At 32.0% G+C, this 25,402-nt stretch overlaps 4 protein-coding genes across 4 annotated transcripts; all 4 read left to right on the top strand.

Moving 5' to 3' along the window:
- The first annotated feature begins 4,886 nt into the window (after positions 1–4,886).
- On the top strand, positions 4,887–5,639 carry LOC131602686 (ABA-responsive protein ABR18-like). The gene has a single exon (XM_058874858.1). It carries the CDS (start codon positions 4,969–4,971, stop codon positions 5,443–5,445), a length of 477 nt encoding a protein of 158 aa, XP_058730841.1. The 5' UTR covers positions 4,887–4,968; the 3' UTR covers positions 5,446–5,639.
- A 2,926-nt stretch (positions 5,640–8,565) lies between these two features.
- LOC131602675 (ABA-responsive protein ABR18-like) lies at positions 8,566–9,240 on the top strand. Its single transcript, XM_058874847.1, has one exon. The coding sequence runs from the start codon at positions 8,666–8,668 to the stop codon at positions 9,140–9,142; it is 477 nt and encodes a 158-aa protein (XP_058730830.1). The 5' UTR covers positions 8,566–8,665; the 3' UTR covers positions 9,143–9,240.
- An 8,633-nt stretch (positions 9,241–17,873) lies between these two features.
- Positions 17,874–23,795, top strand: LOC131631141 (TMV resistance protein N-like). The gene is made up of 5 exons (XM_058901921.1): positions 17,874–18,425; positions 18,964–20,062; positions 20,169–20,444; positions 20,569–21,372; positions 21,473–23,795. The coding sequence occupies exons 1-5, from the start codon at positions 17,956–17,958 to the stop codon at positions 23,102–23,104; spliced, it is 4,281 nt and encodes a 1,426-aa protein (XP_058757904.1). The 5' UTR covers positions 17,874–17,955; the 3' UTR covers positions 23,105–23,795.
- A 380-nt stretch (positions 23,796–24,175) lies between these two features.
- On the top strand, positions 24,176–24,789 carry LOC131602664 (ABA-responsive protein ABR18-like). The gene has a single exon (XM_058874837.1). It carries the CDS (start codon positions 24,219–24,221, stop codon positions 24,693–24,695), a length of 477 nt encoding a protein of 158 aa, XP_058730820.1. The 5' UTR covers positions 24,176–24,218; the 3' UTR covers positions 24,696–24,789.
- The last annotated feature ends 613 nt before the right edge of the window (positions 24,790–25,402 follow it).

Genomic DNA, 25,402 nt, shown 5'->3' with positions numbered 1-25,402 from the left:
AGGGATGATTTATCTGCCTATGCTTCATGGCCTGAGGGCAGGCCAGATCCTGAGGAGGGGATGGAGCAGGATGATCCGGAGACTTCCGATGAGGAGTAGACTTTATTTTTTATTGCTTTATGTTTTATTGTTTTTAGTTTTATGTTAGAACAGTTTTTAGTTGTCTTTGTTTTTAATTTTGTTCCATCCTGGTGGATGAGGTACTTTGAAAGGCTAAGTTTACGCCTTTGGATAATTAACACCGTTTGGTGTGGTTTTTATTTTATATAAGTTCAGTTTATTTTATTTTTGCATTTATTTATTTTTAAGTAGTTTATTTTAGTTTAGTGTTTATATTTTAGAAATAATGGTTTGATAAGTTGTCGTGATGATTAATTAGCTGGAACACAAATTTTTGTTGCCACGATGAATTTGGATGATGCAACACAATTTGAGTGGTGATGATATAAGTTGAAAACTGTACGCGCAAGGTACATCCTTTATTGTTTTATTTATCAAGTACCTTTGATTGTGATGCTTTTAATTGTACAAATTAGGTGTCATTAATTTCTGTGGATAAAATTAGTTCAATTGTGAATCACTTTAGCCTAGCTGTAGTTGTGAGGAGACTTTCCACTGTGTATATATATAAATTGTGCTGGATACCAGCAATGTGCGTTTTAACTCGTATTTATTATGATTAATCTTGCATTGTTATTAAATTGTGTTAAGCATGAAAGTGATCAAGGCGTTTTGTTCTGCACTATGAGAAAAACTTCCAATCCAAATGTAACCTACCCGGTGAGTGTGTGAGTATTTGCTAACCACTTTGAGCCGTTTTCCAAGATTCTTATCGGTTAAACTTATGTTGTATATAGATCTCTATACCGATTTTTGATAGAATCTTGATGACTTTCTTTTCTTTCTACCTTGAACTGTTGCCATTTGATATGGTAAGGATTGATTCCTTTTTGCCTTAGAATAGGGAGCATTCTTAGTGATGTCTTGGTAATATACAAGTTGGGGAGAATGAAATAAAGGTGTACATTGGTGAGGATAAATCAAAAGATAGTGCTCAAGGGGTATATATTTATGTTTATAATAAAGAAAAGACCAAGAGTAGAAAAAAATATATATATAAAAAAAAAAAGGAAAAAGAAAGAAAAAAAAATTTGTGACCCTTGAGCAAGTAATGAATAATGTGGTAAACTTGGTTGTTTAGGTTGTGATAATTGAATTTGAATGCTCTCTTAGGTTTTGACACTTTCGATTCAATGGCCGTGAGATATGAGACACTTCCTTGTTAACCAAGCCAAGCTACAACCCGAAAGTCCTTAGTGATTCATGCTTATATACTTTTTATATGTCTTGTGCTTAGATGAGTTTATAATTAATTCGGTATGTTTGCGTCATTGTCTGGTGAGTGTTAGGATCCTCCATTTTTGTTCTCTCAGTAGAGAAATACGTAGGTGTGATTCATTCTTGAACTTCTTTTGCTTTGTGGAATTTCTGACATAGAATTTGTATATAGGATTAGCATTGTTATCATGGTACTTTGATGAAAACTGGTAAGGATTGATCTTTGTGTACTTTTGGAATTTGAACCATTCCATTGTTCTTGTTTCTACCTTGTTGTTTCATTTGTGATATTTTGTGTTCCCGGTAATTTATCATTGTTTTGTTTGAGGACAAACAAGAGTTTAAGTTGGGGAGAGTTGTTAGGTGCCAAAATGTGTTTATATTTAGTATAATTAATGGCACCTTTCGACCGTTTTTATCGGATATTCGTACAATTCCCTGAAGTTTTAGATAATTATTTATAGTTTATAATATTAAGCTTTCATTTTATGTTAATATGTGTTTTAGTTATGATTTTGTAGGTTTTAGCCAATTTTGGGGAAGTTTGGAGCTTGTTTTGAGCTTTGCAAGAGAGTGCCTGGCAGAAGTAAGCGCGCGTCGCGCGGAGATGTGGGCGCGTCGCGCCCTGGGCAAGATATTTTGGAGCTTCAAAGCAGAGAGTTGCGCGCGTCACGCGCATGGGCGGTTTAAATTTCTTAAGTGTATTGGCGCGAAGCGCGCTGGAGGGCGCGACGCGCCCTGGACAGAAAATGATTTTACTATATAAAGAGTAACTCTGATTTTTGGAGTGTGGACAATTATTCTTAAGAGCTCATAAACCCTAATCACTGTAGCAAACTAAGAATTGAAGATTGGAAGCCTTGATCGTCGATTAATCGCCTTTGATGCTTGTTGATCTTCATCCTTTACTTCTTGAGCAAGCTACCATTCTCATGGATAGCTAAATCTCTTTTGTATCAAGATAAGATGTAATCTTCCTAGCTTTTTGTATGTGTTCTTGTGAATATATTATGTATGAACAAGTAATGATCAATATAGATGGTTTAGTTTGTTTATTAAAGCTTTTTCTTTGGTATAAGTGTTTGAGACATCAATATTTGTATCTAGATCTAACTTTATCATCTATCAAACTATAAATTGCAGACATGGATTTAGCGTTTGATGTTTACTTAGTATCGGTTTTAAAACGTTATTTGTATTGTTTAAAGGATGGAGAAATCGTCGGTTAAACAATACGGTAAATCTAACTATATCATTGCGGACACGGATGATATAGGCGTCGATACGTAATTATGTTGATCGTTACCATGTTCATATACGTATATTTATAAGGAGACATACAAATTTAGGTCGATGAAATCGAATCTTGATACATTTTCTTTAACTTAGAACTTTCATTAATTTACTCTTTGCTACTAAAAGAATTGAATGATCTTTTGCAAACCTAAAACTAAAGTAACATTAACTCAAGACAAAATAGGCAATAGAACGGCGGTGATATCGCAATAATCTCTGTGGATACGATAATAACGAAAAGTACACCACAATACTCTTTCAACAGTAGGCTACCCACGATCTCCTAGAACATAGGAGCGTCATGATTGAAAAAATCTGCACACAAGGTTCTGAAGATACGTTTGGGAAAAAACATCGTAATGATTATGACGTCATTGGAACCAAAAGGTTTAGTGTCGAAACGAATCATCAAAAAATGTCTTTTTCTTCGGTACATCGAAAAATGACATTTTTGGAGAGCAATTTGTTAGTTGAAATTTTCGACAGCATGTTATTAATAATGGAAAAAAATATTTTTTAAAGATATTATGAGTTTTTCGACAAAACGGTATGCTTGCTGAAAGCCTGTCGAAGTCATTCATTATTAAAGGAAGTGTTGGACATGGACTTAGAAATATTTGCTAATTAGTTTTGTAGTTGGTTCGACGAAGAAGAGGAGCATTCGACAGGGAAGTTGAGTTTGAAAGAAGATGTAACTGCCTTTCGTCCTTATCCATTTTATTAGAAGACGCGTGGGGCTTCTGGGCGAAAGAAAATCATGTCGAGCGAAACGTGACATGTTCTAAGCGAAAGACCTTTGAAAGCGGTTATGTTCGATTTTGTGTGTGTGTGTGTGTGTGTGTGTATATATATATATATATATATATATATATATATATATATATATATATATATATATATATATATATATATATAGGGAGCATATCAAGTGAGAGCATTTTAAAATGAGAGATGAGAGGAATAAATATCAACCATTGGATTCATCAAGAGAGAGAAGGTTAATGCATTAATATATATATATATATATATATATATATATATATATATATATATATATATATATATATATATATATATATATATATATATATATATATATATATATATATATATATATATATATATATATATATATATATATATATATATATGAGTCTTAGCCTTAGACTAAAGTGTGTTCATTCACTTAAAACTCAAAGTATATGTGTATTGAGAAAGGAGTCTTCCGAGAAATTTACATACTTACAATTTACTTTCAATTACCTTTACATTCTTAAATCTCACTTAACTTGTCATTTCCAGAATTTGCAATTTACTTTCAATTGCCTTTACTTTGTTTTCTTAACAAGTTTACAATATTGCTATAAAGAATTACTTAGATCAAAACAAACATTTTAATAAGAATATGAACACAGTCGAAGTGTTCTTCATTTTCAAGAACAAAGCTTAAAATAAAAAATACATGTCTTAGGATCAATCTAGTCGATCTTTTGAGTAACCAAAAATTTTTGTTTTTGGAAGACTAACATTTTTTTACCAAATTTTCAATTTAAACACTACATCAGTTGGAAAAGGGAATGAAAACTGTTTATCTTAGACATTGAAGATTTCTTAAACATTACCACCCCTATCGAAGATTGAAAAAGAATGTCAAGAGTATAAAATTGTCCCAAAGACCTTAACTGAATTGAATAACATTACCGATCATTTCCAATTCTAAACCAATCATATATAATAAATACAAAAATTAAAGATTTATAATATTAATCCATAAATAAAACATATTTCATCCTCTATAAAATAAACATATTTAATTTTAAAATTTAAAGTTTAATTTTTCTTCTTCTTGATCTTTAGTACCACTTCAATATAATAAACTGTATACAAAATAAATAAATTCTATTTCTATATAAATTTTATTATATTGAAGTTTAATTTTAAATAATAAATAAATAGTTTTGTTTTTTCTTTCTCGAAAGGGGTATAATAAATCAGTCCACATTGAACGCCACCGCATTGGTATGTTTCTCCTGTTTATTATATTTGTTTATAGTTCGTCATTTAACTCATGAGATTCCATGTAAACAAACAGAGTATACTATTGTTGAATTTCATCTGCCGCACTTCTTTGAATTTGAATGCTCCTATCATAAAAGTCTGACAACTTTTTCAACAAATTCACACATGGAGCAGCGGAGTAAATTCAGGTCAGCATACAAGGCAGAGTGCCTATAAATACAAAGCTATCCAATGCTCATAAATCACACACACCAACATACATACATACTATCTTCTTCTCAAACTCCTCTTTACAACTTCAAATCAATAAGCATTATGGGTATTTTCACATATGAGAATGATACCACTTCTACCGTCGCACCTGCTAAGTTATTCAAAGCTGTGGTTCATGATGCTGATGTCATCGTTCCAAAGGTTGTTGATTCAATCAAGAATGTTGAAATCGTTGAAGGAAATGGTGGTCCTGGCACTGTCAAGAAGATCACTTTCGTTGAAGGAGGACAAACCTTGTATGTGTTGCATAAAATTGAAGGTATTGATGATGAAAAGTTTGAATATAATTACAGTATAGTTGGAGGAGTCGGTATATCGGACATAGTTGACAAGATATCATTTGAGGCAAAATTGTTTGAAGGTCCAAATGGAGGATCTGTTGGAAAGATGATTGTTAAATATCACACCAAAGGAGATGCTAAGCCCATTGAAAAGGAAGTTGAGGAAGGTAAGGCTAAGAGTGATGCTCTTTTCAAAGCCATTGAAGGTTACGTTTTGGCAAATCCTAATTACAACTGATGATGCAATACAAACACCACTGTCCTTCCTTTCTAGCTTTGTTGTTGTCATCTTAATACAAGTTAGCTTTCAATGTAATAATGTGTTCTGCTGTCTTGTTTGTTACTTTTGCTTTTGAACTTTGAGGTTTGGTACTTTGTAATTTGTATCTCACTTTATCAATAATCAACAACTTAATAGTTATTTTGGGACAAGTGAATTCTATGATAGCATATGAAAAGATTGGATGAGTTTGAATCTAGTTGAAAATAGTAACATCCTCATTTCTCATTATTAAGTTCATAAGTTTGGTGTAGAAACTTCGTTGTATAACAGTATGGTTAATTTGGATAAACTCCTACAGTGCAATTGAATTTTGAATTTTCCTTGTGAATATTAATCTTATATATGGAGTCTAATTAAGCAATATTTTTCATATAGGGACAATATATGCATTAAAGTCCAATGGTTCAGTTCTGATCATGGACAATATATGCCAATTTCTATTCTTGATTACTGTCAAGTTGGCTGCCTGATATATATCACAATACAAGATATCGCTGTTCTCTTTCAATGACACATGAATGAATACTCCAAACGGATTTTTTCGGTAAATATTACTGGCAGTGGAAATCACAATAAGGAAGCTGCTTCGTTCTCCAAATTATACACACACTTGTCTGAACTTCTTGGACTGCACTATCATTTACTACTGATAAATGTTGTTGAAGCAGGGATCGACAAAGTCGAGCATTACGCGTAGGTGCATCAGGCTTTAAGACTAAGGTTAATTATATTGCGGAGTATGGAGGACTTGAAGGCTACGAGAATCCATGATTGTATTTAGGTTAATTTATGTTGTAATTTATTTTGGATAAGGCGAGCTGTTGTCTTTACCTTGTGTAACTCCTTTAAAGTTCAAGGCGAATAAAGAGCGTCGATCCTTTCTCCTGTTTGGGCAGGAGGTGTTAAGAGTCCCACATCGGACAATATATGGCCTGAACATGTCCTTATAAGTGGGGGCAATCCTCACCCTACAAGCCGGTTTTGTAGGGTTGAGTTAGGCCTAACCACATTTCTTAACATGGTATCAGAGCCTCGTTTAAGATCCGGTGGGCCACCTTCTATGGTTTCCGCTATCGGGCCACCCACCATTTATTTCCACGCTCCAGTTGTCTAGTTCTGAGCGTGAGGGGGTGTGTTAAGAGTCCCACATCGGACAATATATGGCCTGAACATGTCCTTATAAGTGGGGGCAGTCCTCACCCTACAAGCCGCCGGTTTTGTAGGGTTGAGTTAGGCCTAGATCCATCCTTAGGGATAAGAATGGTTGTTGAAAAGAGCCTATGTATCATTGAAGATGTCGAACTCTCCATAAAATACCAATACACACTATGGTCGAAAGATACCAAGATGTCTTACCAGAAAACAAAAGTAGGAATCAAAGAGGATAAAATTGATTCATCTCATCCGAGAAAGAATCTTACACCAAGTTCGACAACCTATTATAAAATTACTACTAATTGATTGAGTTCTCTTAATTTGTATACCAGGTACAAAGACCAAATGGCGCTCTGAACTTCGGTCATGCAAATAAAAGCCTCTGACGCTTTTTGACGTCAACGCCAAGCGGCGCTCTGAACGTCTGTCATGTTCAGTAAAACTTATGACCCTTATTGACGTCAACGCCAAGTGGCGCTCTGAACGTCACTCATGACCCATTGCCCCCGACTTTTTAAAAATACCAAGTTAGCATACCTCTGACCCAACCGGCGAAGTCAAAGTACCTCTGGTCAGGTCAATATAATATACTCCCTCCATTCCTTATTTTAAGCAAAATTTCACTTTTTAGATATATTGAATAATTAATGTATTAGGACTATATATAGTTTAGATACATTAATTATTCAATGTATCTAAGAAGTGAAATTTTATTTATAGTAAGGAATGGTGGGAGTACTTAGGACCTTCAAAAATGCATCATGATATGTGCGCCTAATCAGATTCAGTACGGTCCGATTAGGACAATCGGTGGTCAGTTGAAAATTATTATCCTACTTATATTTCGGTCATGATTTATGAACCCGGCTTGAATAGCCTGAGGGCTGACCGGATCTTATTTAATCAGAGTATTGTGAGGGATGCCGACAATAGAGCCCAAATTATCATAATACTCGAACCAACATGACTTATGCCTTAGCAAATTAAAATCGTTAGGGGCTTATCAGCCATATGCTATATCCGGTTGAGGGGACAAATTGAGTAAAGAAAACAAAATTCATCGGGGATATGACACTATCATGAGAATAGGGTGATCAAAAACCTCATCAGGGTTTTTTAATATTGTACCCATAATATTACAAAAACGCATCCTCGTAGGATGCATAACGACAAAGCGATAGCGGATCAATGTTCCGACAAGAACGACCTCTGACTTTAAACACGAAAAGATTCTCTAGCATTGGACCTTAGTTCACCGGGATCGTGTAAAGAATGAAGCAAGATCTACTCAGAATGTTTCAACATGTGAATGTCTAAATCTTTCAAAATTTAATTACTACTGATGTACGAAAAACCTACACGGGGTTTTACAAATCTAAGAACAAGGCCAGGCATACCTCATCATTTTATCAATCATTTCCAATTATAAACCAAACATATAAAATAAATACAAAAAATAAAAAATTTATAATGATTAAAACTTATTCCATCTTCTATAGAAAAACATATTTAACTTTAATATTTAAAGTATAATTTTCGTCTCTCAATCTTTACTACCATTTTAATATAATAAAGTTTATACAAAATAAATAAATTTTAAACTTTAATATATTAAAATTTAATTTAAAATATAAAATAAATAAATAGATAGTGCTTTTTTCTTTCCTGAAAGGAGTAAAATAAATCAGTCCACATTGGTATGTTTCTCCTGTTTATTATATTTGTTTCTAGTTCGTCATTTAACTCATGAGATTGGATGTAAACAAACAGTATACTATTGTTGAATTTGATCCGTCGAACTTCTTTGAATTGGAATGCTCCTATCATAAAAGTCTGACAACTTTTTCAACAAATTCACACATGGAGCAGCGGGATAAATTCAGGTCGGCATACAAGGCTGAGTGCCTATAAATACAAACCTTTCCTATGCTCATCATACACACCAACATACATACATACTTACTTACTATCTTCTTCTTCTTCTCAAACTCTTCTTTACAACTTCATATCAATAAGCATTATGGGTGTTTTCACATATGAGAATGATACCACTTCTACCGTGGCACCTCCTAAGTTATTCAAAGCTGTGGTTCATGATGCTGATGTCATCGTTCCTAAGGTTGTTGATTCTATCAAGACTGTTGAAATCGTTGAAGGAAATGGTGGCCCTGGAACCGTCAAGAAGATCACTTTCGTTGACGGAGGACAAACCTTGTATGTGTTGCACAAAATTGAAGCTATTGATGATGCAAAGTTTGAATATAATTACAGTATAGTTGGAGGATTCGGTATATCAGACATAGTTGAAAAGATATCATTTGAGGCCAAATTGATTGAAGGTCCAAATGAAGGATCCGTTGGAAAGGTGACGGTTAAATATCACACCAAAGGAGATGCTAAGCCCATTGAAAAGGAGGTTGAGGAAGGCAAAGCTAAGAGTGATGCTCTTTTCAAAGCCATTGAAGGTTACGTTTTGGCAAATCCTAATTACAACTGAGACTATCATTACTGTCCTTTTCTAGCTTTGTTGTTGTCTCCTTAATACAAGTTATCTTTTAATGTACTAATAAAGTGTTTGTTCTTTTTGGTTTTGAAGTTTGAGGTTTGGTATAATTGTATTTCACTTTATCAGTAATCTAGAACTTAATGCAAAATGAAAGCATATCCTATATAATACTTTTGTTGTTGAATTTAGTAGCTTTGAAAAGTTTATAATGTAAAAAAAGTCATATATAATTAAATTATTAAATATTTAAATTTTTTGGCAGCATGTAGACGGTTTCTTTGTAATCCCCGCGTTCTGAATTTTGTTTTGAAGCTCAGAGCTTGATTTCATATTCAAACGCTTAAAACTTCCCCTCCCACAAACAAAACAAAAAAAGCAACAAATCCATGAATGGCGAATCACGATAATTACACACAAACCAAAAAGCCACAAATCCATGAATGGCGAATCACGATAATTACACACAAACCAAAAAGCCACAAATCCATGAATGGCGAATCACGATAATTTCACACACGACGTTTTCCTGAGTTTCAGAGGCAAAACTCGATACTCCTTCACCGATCATCTCTACCGTTCACTTCTCCGCCACGGGATCAACGTCTTCAGAGACGACCAAAATCTCAAAATCGGCAACGAAATCGGACCTTCACTTCTACACACAATCGAAGCTTCTAGAATCTCGATTGTTGTGCTTTGTCGTGACTACGCTTCTTCCACTTGGTGCCTTGACGAACTTGTTAAGATCGTTGACTGCTATTATGAAATGAAGGGGAGAACAGTTCTGGTTGTTTTCTATAAGGTGGAACATAGTTACATAATTCGCATGTCCCCCTAGAGAACCGCGAATTGGTTCGTGAGTACCAGTTCGCGGTACTTTTGTGAACCAGTTCATGACAATTCTTCCACAATTCAGGAAAAACTTACGTACCAACGAACCACACTTCCTAGAGCCAAAAATTTAAACTATTAGGGTGGCGAACCGCGTACCCGAATTCGTACCACGAACCGAAGCGAATTGCCTTTGCATAACCCTTTGCATAACCCTTTGCATAACCGTGGTTCGCCACCCTAAAAGAATTCGCCAATTCGGTACGTGGGGGGTATGCATAGTTGGTACGTTATTTGGGTTCGTGGTACGTTGTTTGAATTCGTGATACGTTGAAATGTAATAATCCATATCATAATTAAAAAATTATTAGTATAAAATAATAAATGAGAAAAAACTAAATGTAAGCTTATAAATATTGAAAGCATGTAGAGTAAATGTAGCTTATGAAAGTCCCACATCGGAGATATATTGATAGCATAGAGAGTACAAATAGCTTATAAATAAAGGACTGCTAACGTGCAGTCAAACAAAGCAAACAACTATCCTTTGTTGCAATAAGTCCTGGGAAGTGTGGGGCCAAGCATAAGTAGTCATTAATAATATAATATTAATGACAATTAAGTGCATGCTTTAATAGCACCAAAATAGTTTAAATTTTTGGCTCTAGGAAGTATGGTTCGTTGGTACGTAAGTTTTTCCTGAATTGTGGAAGAATTGTCATGAACCGGTTCACAAAAGTACCGCGAACCGGTACTCACGAACCAATTCGAATTTTTCAAAAAGAGAGTGTATGATTGAATTTATTTGGTGAGAGAAAAATAAATAAGGATATAATAGGAAAAATAACTCTAATAATCCACTATCTTGGTTGAAGAGTTTTTTGCTAAAGGAACGGATGGAGTACAAGTTATCTTTTAATAATAATAAAGTGTCTGTTTCTTTTGGTTCTGAACTTTGAGTTTTGGTATCTTTGTATTATTTCACCTATCAATAATCAAAAGTTTAATGCAAAATGAAAGCATATCCCATATAATATACTGTTGAATTTAGTAACTTTGAAAAGTTTATAATCATCCCATATAGCTAGCTTTGTTACTGCCCTTATAATTTTTGCTAGAAAAGATGATTGAGGGAATGGTTGTTCTTAACTACATAAGGCCCATTAGTACCTATTCCTAGCATTGTAGGAAGGAAAATAATGGAAATCCTCTCAGGGTTAGGGTGTCGATATGATTCATGAAGGGGATAAGATGATGTCTTCCTTCCTTCTCTTTTTGTCTCATGCCTACCAACTAAACTTTCTTCTACAATTTAAACTGAATGTTGTTTTTCTGAAGTACCGTTAAGCCAAGAGGTAGGATTTTGAGGTCTCTTGTGGATTTCATTCCAATTTTTTTCTTTCTTAAGAATCTTGATATGATATTCCATTACACCAACTGCGTTGTTTGTCGTTTATATATGGTTCCTAGGTTGTGAATTGTCATGTACCCTAGATCCTTATGCATGCCTTGTCTTTTTATTGAATGCGAAAGTTAATTAATGAGTAGGAGCCCGATCTCCATAGTAGGGGCCAATGTTTTTGTATGAAATTACTTGATGGATTGAAAGTGTAGTTTATGTGTGATAAATATTATTATTCGTATTGTTGGAATCTACTCTTGTTTTCCTAATGATTTTGGTGATGCAATGAAGAGGGTGTAACTGCGCAAGATGCTTTGATGCATAAGTTAGATAGGTCGTAGAAGGTAGTACACGAGTGAATTGATTATGTGTTCATATCTAGGAGGTAAGAACCTTATTAATAAAGTGAGTGGAATATAATGCACTCTAGTTGGTTGTTATCCTTGTTGGGGTTAGCCTAGGGATCATTGTCAGATAAATGTGGATCGGTTATAATAATAGACTCCATTGTAGATAGTAGGACTTATACAGGGTATGTTTGGATTAACGGTGAATATAATTGATTTTAATAAAATTGAGTTTGATAGAATTAATTTTAATAGAATTGAGTATAACATAATTGATTTATATTTGATTACATCTATGTAAAACTAAGTTAAATGATAAATTTCAATATAAAAATCACTCAGAATCAATTCTGAAGGTAGAAGTTACAAATTTTAGCTTCAAATAAAATCAATTTTGGATGCAAAATTAATTCTACTTTTAAAAAACCAGATACCTCAAAATCACATAGAATCATGTATTTTATTGGTTAATAAAGTATTGAAGTTGGTTAATGTCACTACTACGAAATATGTCTTCGGTAACACTATATTACTACATTCATTTTGTCAACCATAGTAATATCTTATTTTTAGCGTGCATGATTTTATTTTATTAAACCACTTTTTATCACGGTTCCTAATAATAACTGTGGTCAAAGAATTTAGGCAACAAATTTTGAATCTCAACATCAACAATTTTCCATTTTTAAATAAAAATAAGTGCGTGCGTTAGCTGAATATTTTGACACCATGTTATTAATAAAGGGAAGGAAATATCTTTTGAGATATTGTGAATATTTCGACAAAAATGGCACGTTTGCTGAAAGTCCGTCGAAATCACTCCTTATAGAGAGAAGTGTTGGACTTGGACTTATAAATATTTGCTGAGTTTTGTAGTTGGTTCGACGAAGAAGAATAATATTCCTCAGAGAAGTTGCGTTTGAATGAAGAAATAACTCATTTTCGTCCTTATCCATTTTATCAGAAGACGCGTGAAGCTTCAGGACGAAAGGATACAAAACTCACTAAAAAACTCATAGTATATGTGTATTAAGAAAATAGTCTTTTGAGAATGTACGTGAATTTTACTTCTTGTAATTTACTTTCAATTACCTTTATTTCCTTTTTTTGTGGCTTTATACCACCGATTTAGTCCGGTTCGGGGGCGAGTTCTGGCATCAAGTGGTTCCACCCCCCTCCCGATCGCAGTTGCGGGGGATCGAACCGCGGTTCTCCCTACCAAGTCCAGCGCCAATCACCACTGGATCAACTAACGATTGGTTTTATTTCGTTTCTTTACAAGTTTATAATATTGCTTTAAATAATTACTTAGATCAAAACAAACATTTTAGTAAGAACTTGAGCACGGTCGAATTGTTCTTCATTCTCAAGAACAAAGTTTAAAATCAGAAGCACATGTCCTAAGATCAATCTAGTCGATCATGTGAGTAACCAAAAGATTAATATTTTGGAAGACTAGCGCTTGTTTATCAAATTTTTACGGTAATCAGAGTGTCCCTTAACATTTATTGTTATATAAAAATTGAAAGTAGAATAACTACAGTTGTTTCAATCAATTGTGGTTATATGTTCTATGTTTCACTTTGGTTGTTGTTTCCAATCGTTGTGAAATTTGGTTGGCACATGTACCAAATGAGCATCTTTGCATAATGCTTGTATTCCTGTTGAAATTAACTTTATGTAAAAAAAATGAATGGTTGTGATGCACTTACGATATAATTTTTTTTACACCGAGAATACATATCAATTTATCTATTAAATATTATATTAATTCTAGGTACATGCTTCTCTCTTGACCCATCAATTAAGGAATCAATTTTTTGCTTCCTGACAATGTGATGGTCAAATGTATAAGTGGACGATCACAAGAGAAAATTGTTATAATACATATTTGTAACATAAATTTCATATTGATGTTCCATTACGACAATTCAGTTGGTAGTTATATAGCGACATCAAATATAAATGCAAGAGTGCAGATTCGAATCATGACATATTACTTATTCATATTTAAAGATGAAATTCTCAGAAATTATGCTACTTGATAAGAAAAAAATCTCATATCACCTTAAAAATTAAAAGTTAAAGAGGAATTGTATATTTGATATTTTAAAATTTTGAATAACATTTAAGGTCTCTTTCATTTAAGTGGGACTATTTTTTAACTAAATCTCAATTTTTTATAAAAGAAATATTTATAAGAAACTAGTAATAAACTCGTGCATACGCACGGGTTCTGTTCGGTTACGCGAATTTGAAAACATCATTTATTTTAAATAAAAATGTTAAAAAAGAAAAAACAATTCGATAAATAATTGATTATTTCGTATATAAAAATATTTAGATCAATAATAGATTTTTTCGCGTATACCACTTTTGGATTAAAAATATTTAATCATAAATACCATTTCTCGTATATAAAAATATTTAGATCAACAAAATATTTTTTTTCGTATACAGACTTCATTTTTGTTTAGGTATCATTTACAAAAATATTTGGATGAATATTAAATTTCCTATATAAAAATATTTAGATCAATAATAAATTTTTTCCCGTATACCATTTTTGAATAAAAAATATTTGGGTCATAAATACCATTTTTCGTAAATAATAGATTTTTTTCCGTATACAAATATTATTTTTTTTGTTTAGGTATCATTTACAAAAATATTTGGATCAATATTAAATTTTCGTATATTAAAATATTTAGATCAATAATAGTTTTTTTTCCCATATACCATTTTTTGATCAAAAATATTTGATCATATATACCATTTATCGTATATAAAAATATTTAGATCAATAATAAATTTTTTTTCGTATACAGACTTCATTTTTATTTATGTATCATTTGCAAAAATATTTGGATCAATAGTAAATTTCGTATATAAAAATATTTACACCAATAGTAGATTTTTTTCCCGTATGCCATTTTTGAATAAAAAATATTTGGATCATAAATAACATTTTTAGTAAATAATAATACAAATATTATTTTTATTTAGGTATCATTTACAAAAATATTTGGATCAATATTAAATTTTCATATAAAAAAATATTTAGATCAATAATAGATTTTTCCCGTATACCATTTTTGGATCAAAAATATTTGATCATAAATATCATTTCTCGTATATAAAACTATTTAGATCAATAATAAATTTTTTTCCCGTATACAGACTTCATTTTTGTTTATGTATCGTTTACAAAAATATTTGGATCAATAGTAAATTTCGTATATAAAAATATTTACATCAATAGTATATTTTTTTCCCGCATACCATTTTTGAATAAAAAAAATTTGGATCATAAATAACATTTTTCGTAAATAAAAATACAAATATTATTTTTATTTATGTATCATTTGCAAAAATATTTGGATCAATATTAAATTTTCGTATAAAAAAAATATTTAGATCAATAATAGATTTTTTTTTCCCGTATACCATTTTTGGTTAGTAAATATTTGATCATAAACATCATTTCTCGTATATAAAAATATTTAGATCAATAATATATTTTTTCCCGTATACAGACTTCATTTTTGTTTAGGTATTATTTACAAAAATATTTGGATAAATAGTAAATTCGTATATAAAAATATTAACATCAATAGTAGATTTTTTCCATATATGATTTTTGAATAAAAAATATTTGGATCATAAATAACATTTTTCGTAAATAATAATAAAAATATTATTTTTATTTAGGTATCATTTACAAAAATATTTAGATCAATATTAAATTTTCGTATAAAAATATAGAGTGAAGACCCATTTTGGCCCCTCACAAATGTTACACGAGTCAAATTAGTCATTCACAATAAAATAAACCCAATTTAATCCCTTATAAAATTTAACCGGATCATATTAGTCCTTTTGTTAATATTTTTTTCAAACCTGTTTTTTTCCTAGTTTTAAACCGTGATTGGACTGTCACATTAGATTTTATTTATTTTTTATTTTTTAAATACTAAATTGATTTTTATTTTTATTTTTATTTTTAAAAAATTATAAATTAATAATATATAAAAGTCAAAATTGTTTCGTATAAGGAGTTGAACTCAGGCCCGGTTAATCTTAAACAATTTTAAATTTAAAATAAAAAATACAAAATTTGTATCAATATGGTCTCGAAGCTAAGTCTCAGATTAAATGACAGTCAATTTAATACAATAGAAATTGATTTGTCTATATTTATAAATGATAGTCACTTTACTAATAATAGAAATTTATTTGTCTAGTGGTTATTGATAGTCACTTTTCTAACTGTAGAAATTGATTTGTCTAATTGTAAATGATAATCACTTTATTAATAGAAATTGATTTATCTAGTTGTAAATGATAGTCACTTTACTAACAATAGAAATTGATTTGTCTAGTTGTAAATGATAGTCACTTTATTAAAAATAAAAAATAATTTATCTTGTTGTAAATAATAGTCACTTTACTAACAATTGAAATTGATTTTTTTAGTTTTAAATGATAGTCACTTTATTAACGATAGAAATTGATTTGTCTAGTTGTAAAGTGAAAATCATTTAACTTGAAGGGACTTGGATTTGAGATCTCATAGGTAAAAATGTATGTATAGAAATTTTTTAATATTAGTAGAAATCATGGAAATTATTTGTTTAAAAATTACTTTATAAGAAACAATTTTGACTTTTTTTTGATATTATTCCGTTTAAAAACGAAATTAAAAATAAAAATTAATTTAGCATTTAAAAAATAAAAAAATCTAACATGTCAGTCCAGTCACAGTTTAAAAGTATGAAAAGAACCGGTTTATAAGTAGGAAAAAAATGATTTGAGAAAAATATTAGTAGAAGGACTAATATGATCCGGTTAAATTTTGTTGAAGGGATTAAGTTGGGTCAATTGTTTTGTGAGGGACTAATTTGGCTCGTGTAATATTTGTGAGGGACCAAAATGGGTCTTCACTCAAAAATATATTTAGATCAATAATAGATTTTTTCCCGTATAACATTTTTGGATAAAAAATATTTGATCATAAATACCATTTCTCGTATATGAATATATATATATATATATATATATATATATATATATATATATATATATATATATATATATATATATATATATATATATATATATATATATATATATATATATCAATAATAGATTTTTTCCATATACAGACCTCATTTTTGTTTAAGTATCATTTACAAAAATATTTGGATCACTAGTAAATTTTGTATATACAAATATTTAGATCAATGATAGATTATTTTCCCGTATAACATTTTTGAATAAAAATATTTGAATTATAAATACCATTTTTCGTAAATAATAATTTTTTTTATATATATAAATATTATTTTTGTTTAGGTTTCATTTACAAAAATATTTTGATCAATATCAAATTTTCATATATACAAATATTTACATCAATAGTAGTTTTTTTGGCCTATTCCATTTTTGAATAAAAAATATTTGAATCATAAATAACATTTTTCATATATAAAAATATTTAGATGAATAATAGATTTTTTCCCTGTATACAAACTTCATTTTTGTTTAAGTATCATTTACAAAAATATTTAGATTAATAGTAAATTCCGTATATAAAAAATATTTAGATCAATAGTAGATTTTTTCCCGTATATCATTTTTGAATAAAAAATATTTGGATAATAAATACCATTTTTCGTAAATAATAGATTTTTTCATATACAAATATTATTTTTATTTAGATATCATTTACAAAAATGTTTGGATCAATATTAAATTTTTGTATATAAAAATATAAAAAAATATTTTATAAAAAATCTAATATTTCAATTTTCGAGGCAATAAATGCACAGATTACCAAATTAAATTTATTATTTTAAAGTTTTAACGATTATCCTTAGGACATTTGTTAGCATTTCTCTTTAAAAAATGAGTTCAAATAAACAATTCTAAACTTATTAGCCGTTCTTGACAATTATAAGGGGATAATTGCTTATAAATAAAGACATCTAAAAAAAATTATGCACCACTTATCATTTTTAGTTTTTTTTTTATTTTAAAATTTGTCAATAAAAAATCATATATAAATAAATTATTAAATATTTTAATTTTTTTGGCAGCATGCAGACAGTTTCTTTGTAGTCCCCGCGTTGTGAATTTTGTTTTGAAGCTCAAAGCTTCATTTCATATTCAAACGCTTAAAACTTCCACTTACACAAAAACCAAAAAAGGTCACAAATCCATGAATGGCGAATCGCGATAATTTCACACACGACGTTTTCCTGAGTTTCAGAGGCAAAACTCGCTACTCCTTCACCGATCATCTCTACCGTTCACTTCTCCGCCACGGAATCATCGTCTTCAGAGACGATCAAAATCTCAAAATCGGCAACGAAATCGGACCTTCACTTCTACATGCAATCGAAGGTTCCAGAATCTCGATTGTTGTGCTGTGTCGTGACTACGCTTCTTCCACTTGGTGCCTTGACGAACTTGTTAAGATCGTTGACTGTTATTATGAAAGGAAGGGGAGAACAGTTTTGGTTGTTTTCTATAAGGTGGAACCTTCTGATGTTAGGTATCAGAGAAATAGTTATGAAGTTGCTATGGCTGAACATGAGAAGAGATTTGGAAGCGAATCGGAGAAGGTGAAGGCCTGGAGATTGGCTTTGAACAGAGTTTCTGCTCTTAGCGGATTACATTGCAAGGACGATAGGTATTGTTTTGCTTAAATTATATTCCAGTATGGTTTGAAATTTCGAAACGGTATACTGGATCAATAATTTTGATTCTGTTCGCTTATGAGTAAATTGAAACGGTTCGATTTAGTTCGAGTGACTTTTTACTATGATTTGGTTTGGTTCGGTTTCATTTTCGTTTTCTGACTGAATTGTACCACTAACTTCCCTGCGTGTGAGTTTGAATTTGCGACATTTCGCTTATTCATCTTTTAAGTGGTAAAATTCCGGCCGTGAGGATACTAACATGATTACTTAAATTGATTCAAACACTCCAATTAAAGTGAGTATGAACACAGTATATTTTATATAAATCAATTTTATTTGATCAAAATAGAATTGGCTTGTATGAAAAAAGTGATTAGTCGACTTTGTGAAAGTCCTTTGTCCTTTGGGAGCAGTGATTTATAAGTTATCATCTCTCTAAGATTTGTTTTTAGTGGAGCAATGTATTGTTGAATCATTTTCTCCTCATTCTATTCTGATTTCTCATTCTTTGTATTGTATTCTACGCAGTTATGAATCTGAATTTATTGAGAAGATTGTTAGAGACATCTCTGCTAAACTAACTCCCATGCCTTTACAAATCAAGCACCTAGTCGGACTCGATTCTCGTTTCGAACAGGTGAAATCTCTTATTGATATTGATTCTGATGATACTGTTAGCATGTTGGGGATTTATGGAGCTGGTGGAATAGGCAAAACCACATTTGCCTTGGATATATATAACAAAATCAGAAATCGATTTGAAGCTGCAAGTTTTCTTGCTAATGTAAGAGAAAAATCAAATGAAAGCACTACAGGTCTGGAAGATCTCCAAAGGACACTTTTGTATGAGATGGGTGAGGAATCAAAAACCATGTTGGGAAGCACATTTAGAGGAAGTTCTGAAATAAAGAACAGTCTTGCCAAAAAAAGAGTTCTTCTGATAGTAGATGATGTTGATTCAGTAAAACAAATGGAATCACTAGCTGGAGGACATGATTGGTTTGGTTCTGGTAGTAGAATCATAGTAACAACAAGGGATACAGATGTTCTGCATAAACATGATGTTAGAATAAAAACATATAAACTCGAAGAGCTAAACCATCGTGAGTCCATTGAACTCTTTTGTTGGCATGCCTTTAATATGAGCATACCTGTAGAAAATTTTGCAAAAATCTGTTCTCATGCAATAAGTTATGCAAAGGGTATTCCATTGGCTTTAAGAGTAATAGGATCCAATTTGAAAGCTAAGAGCATAGAGGAGTGGGATATTGAACTGCAAAAATATAGAAAGGTTCCAGATGCTGAGATTCAAGGTGTACTAGAAATAAGCTACAAATGCCTATCCGACTTGGACCGGAAAATTTTTCTAGACATTGCTTGTTTTTTCAAAGGGGAAAGATGGGATTATGTTAAAAGGATACTAGATGCTTGTGATTTCTTCCCAGTTATTCGAGTATTTGTTAGTAAATGTCTCATGACAATTGATGAAAATGGTTGTTTAGAAATGCATGATCTAATCCAAGACATGGGTAGAGATATTGTTCGGAAGGAATCAACATCAAACCCAGGGGAACGCACCAGATTATGGTCCCATAGAGAAGTTCTTGATGTACTGAGAGGAAATTTAGTAAGAATTATATCATTTTTACTTTGTTAATATACTTTTTTATCTTTGAACTTTGGAAAATATACTTATTCTCATACTATCTATATTTTTCATGTTTTTTCTATAGGGAAGTGCCAAGGTTGAAGGAGTAATGCTTCATCCCCCAAAACAAGAAAAAGTAGATCACTGGGCTTGTAATGCCTTTAAGAAGATGAAAAACCTTAGAATCTTAATTGTTAGGAATACATTGTTTTCATCAGGACCTAGTAATCTTCCGAATAGTTTACGGTTACTCGATTGGAAGTGGTACTCATCAAAGAATTTCCCGCCAGATTTTTATCCGTATAGAATTGTTGACATCAAGTTACCTCATAGCTCGATGATATTGAAAAAGCCCTTTCAAGTATGCACATTTTCTTCGACTTTTTTGTTTAAAGATGTGGTAAAATTGTCACTGTGACTAGAAGCTTTAAAAATTAACATAGTTGACTATGCTCTAGTCATTTCGATTATATTATTTTTTGCAGATTTTTGGGGATTTAACATTCATCAATCTCTCTCATAGTCAATCCATAACTCAAATTCCTGATCTATCTGGAGCTAAAAACATAAGAGTGCTTACACTTGATAAATGCCACAAACTAGCAAAGTTTGATATATCTGTTGGATTTATGCCTAATTTGGTGTATTTAAGTGCTTCAGGGTGCCCTGAGCTCAAAAGTTTTGTGCCAAAAATGTATTTGCCCTCCCTTCAAGTGCTTTCATTTAATTTCTGCAAAAAATTTGAACACTTCCCACAAGTAATGCAAAAGATGGATAGGCCATTAAAGATTCACAAGATAAGTACTGCAATTAAGGAGTTTCCAAAATCAATTGGTAACCTTACAGGCCTTGAGTATATAGACATGTCAATTTGCAAAGGGCTCAAAGATCTATCAAGTAGCTTCTTATTGCTTCCAAAGCTGATCTCTTTGAAAATTGATGGATGCTCTCAAGTAGGAGAATCATTTCAAAGGTTCAAAGAGCGCCATTCAGTGGCAAACGGCTATCCAAATTTAGAAACACTTCATTTTAGCGAGGCTAATCTATCATTTGAAGATCTTAATGCTATTATTGAAATATTTCCAAAACTGGAAGATTTGAAAGTTTCACACAATGGGTTTGTTGCCCTCCCAAATTGCATCAGAGGATCTATTCACTTGAAAAATCTTGATGTGAGCTTTTGCAGGAATCTTACAGGAGTTCCAGAACTTCCATTGAGTATTCAGAAAATAGATGCAAGACACTGTCAATCCTTAACTTCAGAGGCATCAAGTTGGCTCTGGTCTAAGGTTTTACTTCTTTCTCCATTATTTACATTATAGAAGATACTTTCAATCTATAAGTAGCAGCATGTTGATGCAGACACACTAATGTCTTTTGGCATCACAGGTTTCACAAGAAATCCAAAGAATACAAGTTGTAATGCCAATGCCGAAAATGGAGATTCCAGAATGGTTTGACTGCGTTAGCACTCAAGAGATTCCACTTTTTTGGGCTCGACGGAAGTTTCCCGTTGTTGCTTTAGCATTAGTGTTCCAAAAACAGACAGACAGTAATTTTAAATTTGTAGATTATATAAATTTGTTGACTGGAGTCAAAGACTGGCACACTGTTAGCCTCCATTTGTTTATTGATGGCCGAGAAATATGTGGCAGGGATTTCCATTATTTCAATGTAGGGGAAGATCATGTGCTATTGTGTGACCTGCGAATTTTGTTTAGTGATGAAGAATGGCAGGACCTTGATGCAAGTCTTGAAGATGACTGGAAGGCCATTCAGGTTCAATATGATTCGGACTTGATTTTGATCAAGTGGGGAGTTTATGTGTACAAGCAAGAAACAAGCATGGACGATATCCAATTCATACCTCCCAATCGCAGTTCATGTTCCTACATGCCATCGTCATGTTTGGTTCCAAAGGGGACACCAGAGCAGCAAATGAAACATGTGCTGGAAAATTTTAATCCAAGAGACATGTTTAATGAGTATTTGCCTCTATTAGAATCAGATGAAGGTCCAGTTGGGTCTTTAAAAGTGCTTTTGCGGTCTTTGAGAAATGTCAAGGCTGAAGTTATAGAAAAGACTTCTTCCTCTGCCTATGGGGCAAGTCTAAAGCAAGACCGTGAAGATTCTGTAGAGCATGTGATTCAAGTATTAGAGATGATAGAAGAGAATATATCAGAACATTTTGCTGATTTATCTCCTGAAGATCTTCAAATTGCAAGTGGAGTTCTGGAAAGGATATTGAGGGCACAGGTTGAATTAACGGAAGACAATAGCTTGGACATCGGTATGCCTATTATTCTAGAGTATACTGATGCATTGGGAGCAAGAAACCGACGCCTTTGGGGAACCATGGAGATAAAACTGGGAGATCCATTTTACAAACCAGTGTTGAAGAGGCAAAACCAACTTTCCTGGGGACTTGGGACTAGCAATGAAGCCTCGACACCTGACCTAAAGGTGATAATTGTTGAATTGAAATGCCAGCCTGCAGGTACAGAGGAAGCTTCAAGCTCTAGCATTGAAGAATCCTTGGAGGAAGGAAACTACAATCCTGAATTGGAAGAGTTAATGAGAAGGATAGAGCAAGATGCTATGAACTTGAATAAATCTTATGGGAAAATTAAGGCATCTATTGTTCAAACTGACGAGTCATTTTCTGAAAATCATCTATTGGAAGCATTAATCTTTAGAAGACTAATGATTTTGGGAAAATTAACAATGTTTGGATCCGCAACCAAGTTCAAGATCACACCTTATGGGAAGATGAGGGCAGAAGACGAACCTTTCCGCAAACTGAGGACATGTTTCTGGTGTTTAGTCTTTGTTCTTCTTGCTCTTATTATAGGGTCATTTTATTTCATTGTATGTGTATGCCGTTATATTTATAGGATACCAATAATAAGGAAGTTGTTAATGTGGGGTTGGTGGCTTGTCAAACAAATTTTTTTATCTTGTAAAAAATTATACAGGGGAATTGGCAAGATTATCATGAGAATAAAGGAGAAGGAATTGTAGTGGAATAATGGCAGAAGGTTTATAAATTTTTCCACAAATGTTTTCCATAAGGGTTTTTATCTCTGTCTACAATAGTTGCACTGTGAGAGGATTTGTCTTGAATTGCATTAAGGTATGATCTTGATCCTTTAACATCAATCTTGCATTCTCATTTGCTGTATCCTGCTGTCAAACTAGTTTGTTAAGAGAGTTTCGCCGGAACAATTTTAGTATATTATTACAAATATGTGTATCTTTTGGTACAAGTTAATGTTAATGTTGATTTTGGTTCTTTGTTTGCATTCAATCTCATTTTCCGGAATGAAATTGTACAATTTGGACCATGCACAGATATGATTATGATTATTCAATCCCCTATCAAACACTTTGGTTCTTTATTTGTAAATGGTACAACTTTAGATTAAGATTTAGATGTTGTTTTGTATCCATATCAAATAGTCAATGAACCTCGGTTAAAGGTTTCCAAACTCAAAGGATCTTTGGCTACAGGCTGTGCAAAACTAGAGGAGTCGCATGGGGAGGAATAGTTGCTGGATTTAGCTAAATTTTTACAATTAAACAAAAGAATCATACCATTACAACTAATATAAAAACAAAATAATTAGATACTAAAATTCAAGTAAAATTTGTACATACGATGCCCCTTGGGCGAAAGGGGCCATCATTCTCTTTCTTTCTTCAATAGTTCCGATCAGGATAAGTGGACTAAAAATTTATTGAATCTTATGTCAAAAATGAAAAAAAAAAACATTTGAAGTTCAAAATAAAAAACTAAATTAAAAAGTTTTTTTTTCTTTTTTATCTCTGAATATCATTTATTTCACGACATTTAAAGTAAACAAACAGCACACAATTGCTGAATTTGATACATTATTAAAATAATTGAAAACAGATGATATAGCAGCATGAAGTTGTTGATAATAGAAAATTGAAAACAATGGGCCAACAACGTGTGATGTTTGTTAGAGTGAGTCAACAGAGTCTCACTAGCAGCAGGGCAATAAATTATGGTCGGCAAGCAAAGAAGGCAGTTTGCCTATAAATAGAAACCTTTCCTATGCTCATTATCACATACACCAACATACACACTAATACTATACTATCAACAAGCATTATGGGTATTTTCACATGTGAGAATGATACCACTTCAACCGTTGCTCCTGCCAAGCTCTTCAAAGCTGTGGTGCATGACGCAGATGTCATCGTTCCAAAGGTTACTGATTCAATCAAGACTGTTGAAATCGTTGAAGGAAATGGTGGCCCCGGCACTGTCAAGAAGCTCACTTTCGTCGAAGGAGGACAAACCTTGTATGTGTTGCACAAAGTTGAAGCCATTGATGATGTAAAGTTGGAATATAATTACAGTATAGTTGGAGGTGTCGGTATATCTGACATTGTTGAAAAGATATCTTTTGAGGCCAAATTGTTTGAAGGTCCAAATGGAGGATCCGTCGGGAAGATGAGTGTTAAATATCACACCAAAGGAGATGCTAAGCCTATTGAAAAGGAGGTTGAGGAAGGCAAAGCTAAGAGTGATGCTCTCTTCAAAGCCATTGAGGGTTACGTTTTGGCTAATCCTAATTACAACTGATACTATCATTACTGTCCTTTTCTAGCTTTGTTGTTGTCTCCTTAATACAAGTTTTTAATGTACTAATAAAGTGTCTGTTCTTTTTGCTTTTTAACTTTGAGGTTTGGTATCTTTGTGTTTCACCTTATCAATAATCAACAACTTAATATTGCAAAATGAATGCATATCTCATATATATAATACTTTTGTTGTTGAATTTAGTAACATTGAAAAATTTATAATCATCACATATACTGCATGTTTAAAAAAAGAAGTTATTCATATTTGTGGTTGGAAGGGTATCTATAATGAGCTATAGATATATACTTTAAGGTTTGCCATTATGTATTTCTCACTATTTATATATTAAGCATGTAGATTATTTTAGCAACCGTGAGAAGTGTTTCCACTATGATGTGACCTCATGTTTTCCCTGAGAATTTTTCTTGAGTGTTTCCACGAACCTCCTTACACAATGATTGGATTTTCACAATGGGTAAATTTCAAACCAAACACCGAGTTTTAACTACAGAGACATTCAAACCAAGAGATTTTACTACAAGGACAATCTCCAACCAATTAAGAGCTTTTAACACCATGTTAAGCTCACAAGCCGATTGAGAGTTTTAATTACTAAGACATCCTTAATAAAACCAAGGTTTTAACTGGTTTACCTTAAGAAACAAACAAGAGCTTTTAAAATGTTTTACCTTACAAAAAATTCTTCC

This window comes from Vicia villosa, linkage group LG1 (genome assembly GCF_029867415.1).
Source record: "Vicia villosa cultivar HV-30 ecotype Madison, WI linkage group LG1, Vvil1.0, whole genome shotgun sequence".
NCBI lineage: Eukaryota > Viridiplantae > Streptophyta > Magnoliopsida > Fabales > Fabaceae > Vicia > Vicia villosa.
The sequence above is the reverse complement of the archived record's forward strand: the minus strand, read 5'-3'. Positions and strand labels throughout refer to the sequence as shown.

What these genes read in the sequence shown, in the direction of transcription:
- LOC131602664 (XM_058874837.1), top strand. Translation starts at nt 24,219, where the DNA reads ATGGGTATTTTCACATGTGAGAATGATACCACTTCAACCGTTGCTCCT.
- LOC131631141 (XM_058901921.1), top strand. Translation starts at nt 17,956, where the DNA reads ATGGCGAATCGCGATAATTTCACACACGACGTTTTCCTGAGTTTCAGA. An exon ending in ATGTACTGAGAGGAAATTTA is followed by an intron (nt 20,063 to 20,168) that starts GTAAGAATTATA and finishes TTTTTTCTATAG; the next exon opens with GGAAGTGCCAAGGTTGAAGG. An exon ending in CAAGTTGGCTCTGGTCTAAG is followed by an intron (nt 21,373 to 21,472) that starts GTTTTACTTCTT and finishes TTGGCATCACAG; the next exon opens with GTTTCACAAGAAATCCAAAG.
- LOC131602675 (XM_058874847.1), top strand. Translation starts at nt 8,666, where the DNA reads ATGGGTGTTTTCACATATGAGAATGATACCACTTCTACCGTGGCACCT.
- LOC131602686 (XM_058874858.1), top strand. Translation starts at nt 4,969, where the DNA reads ATGGGTATTTTCACATATGAGAATGATACCACTTCTACCGTCGCACCT.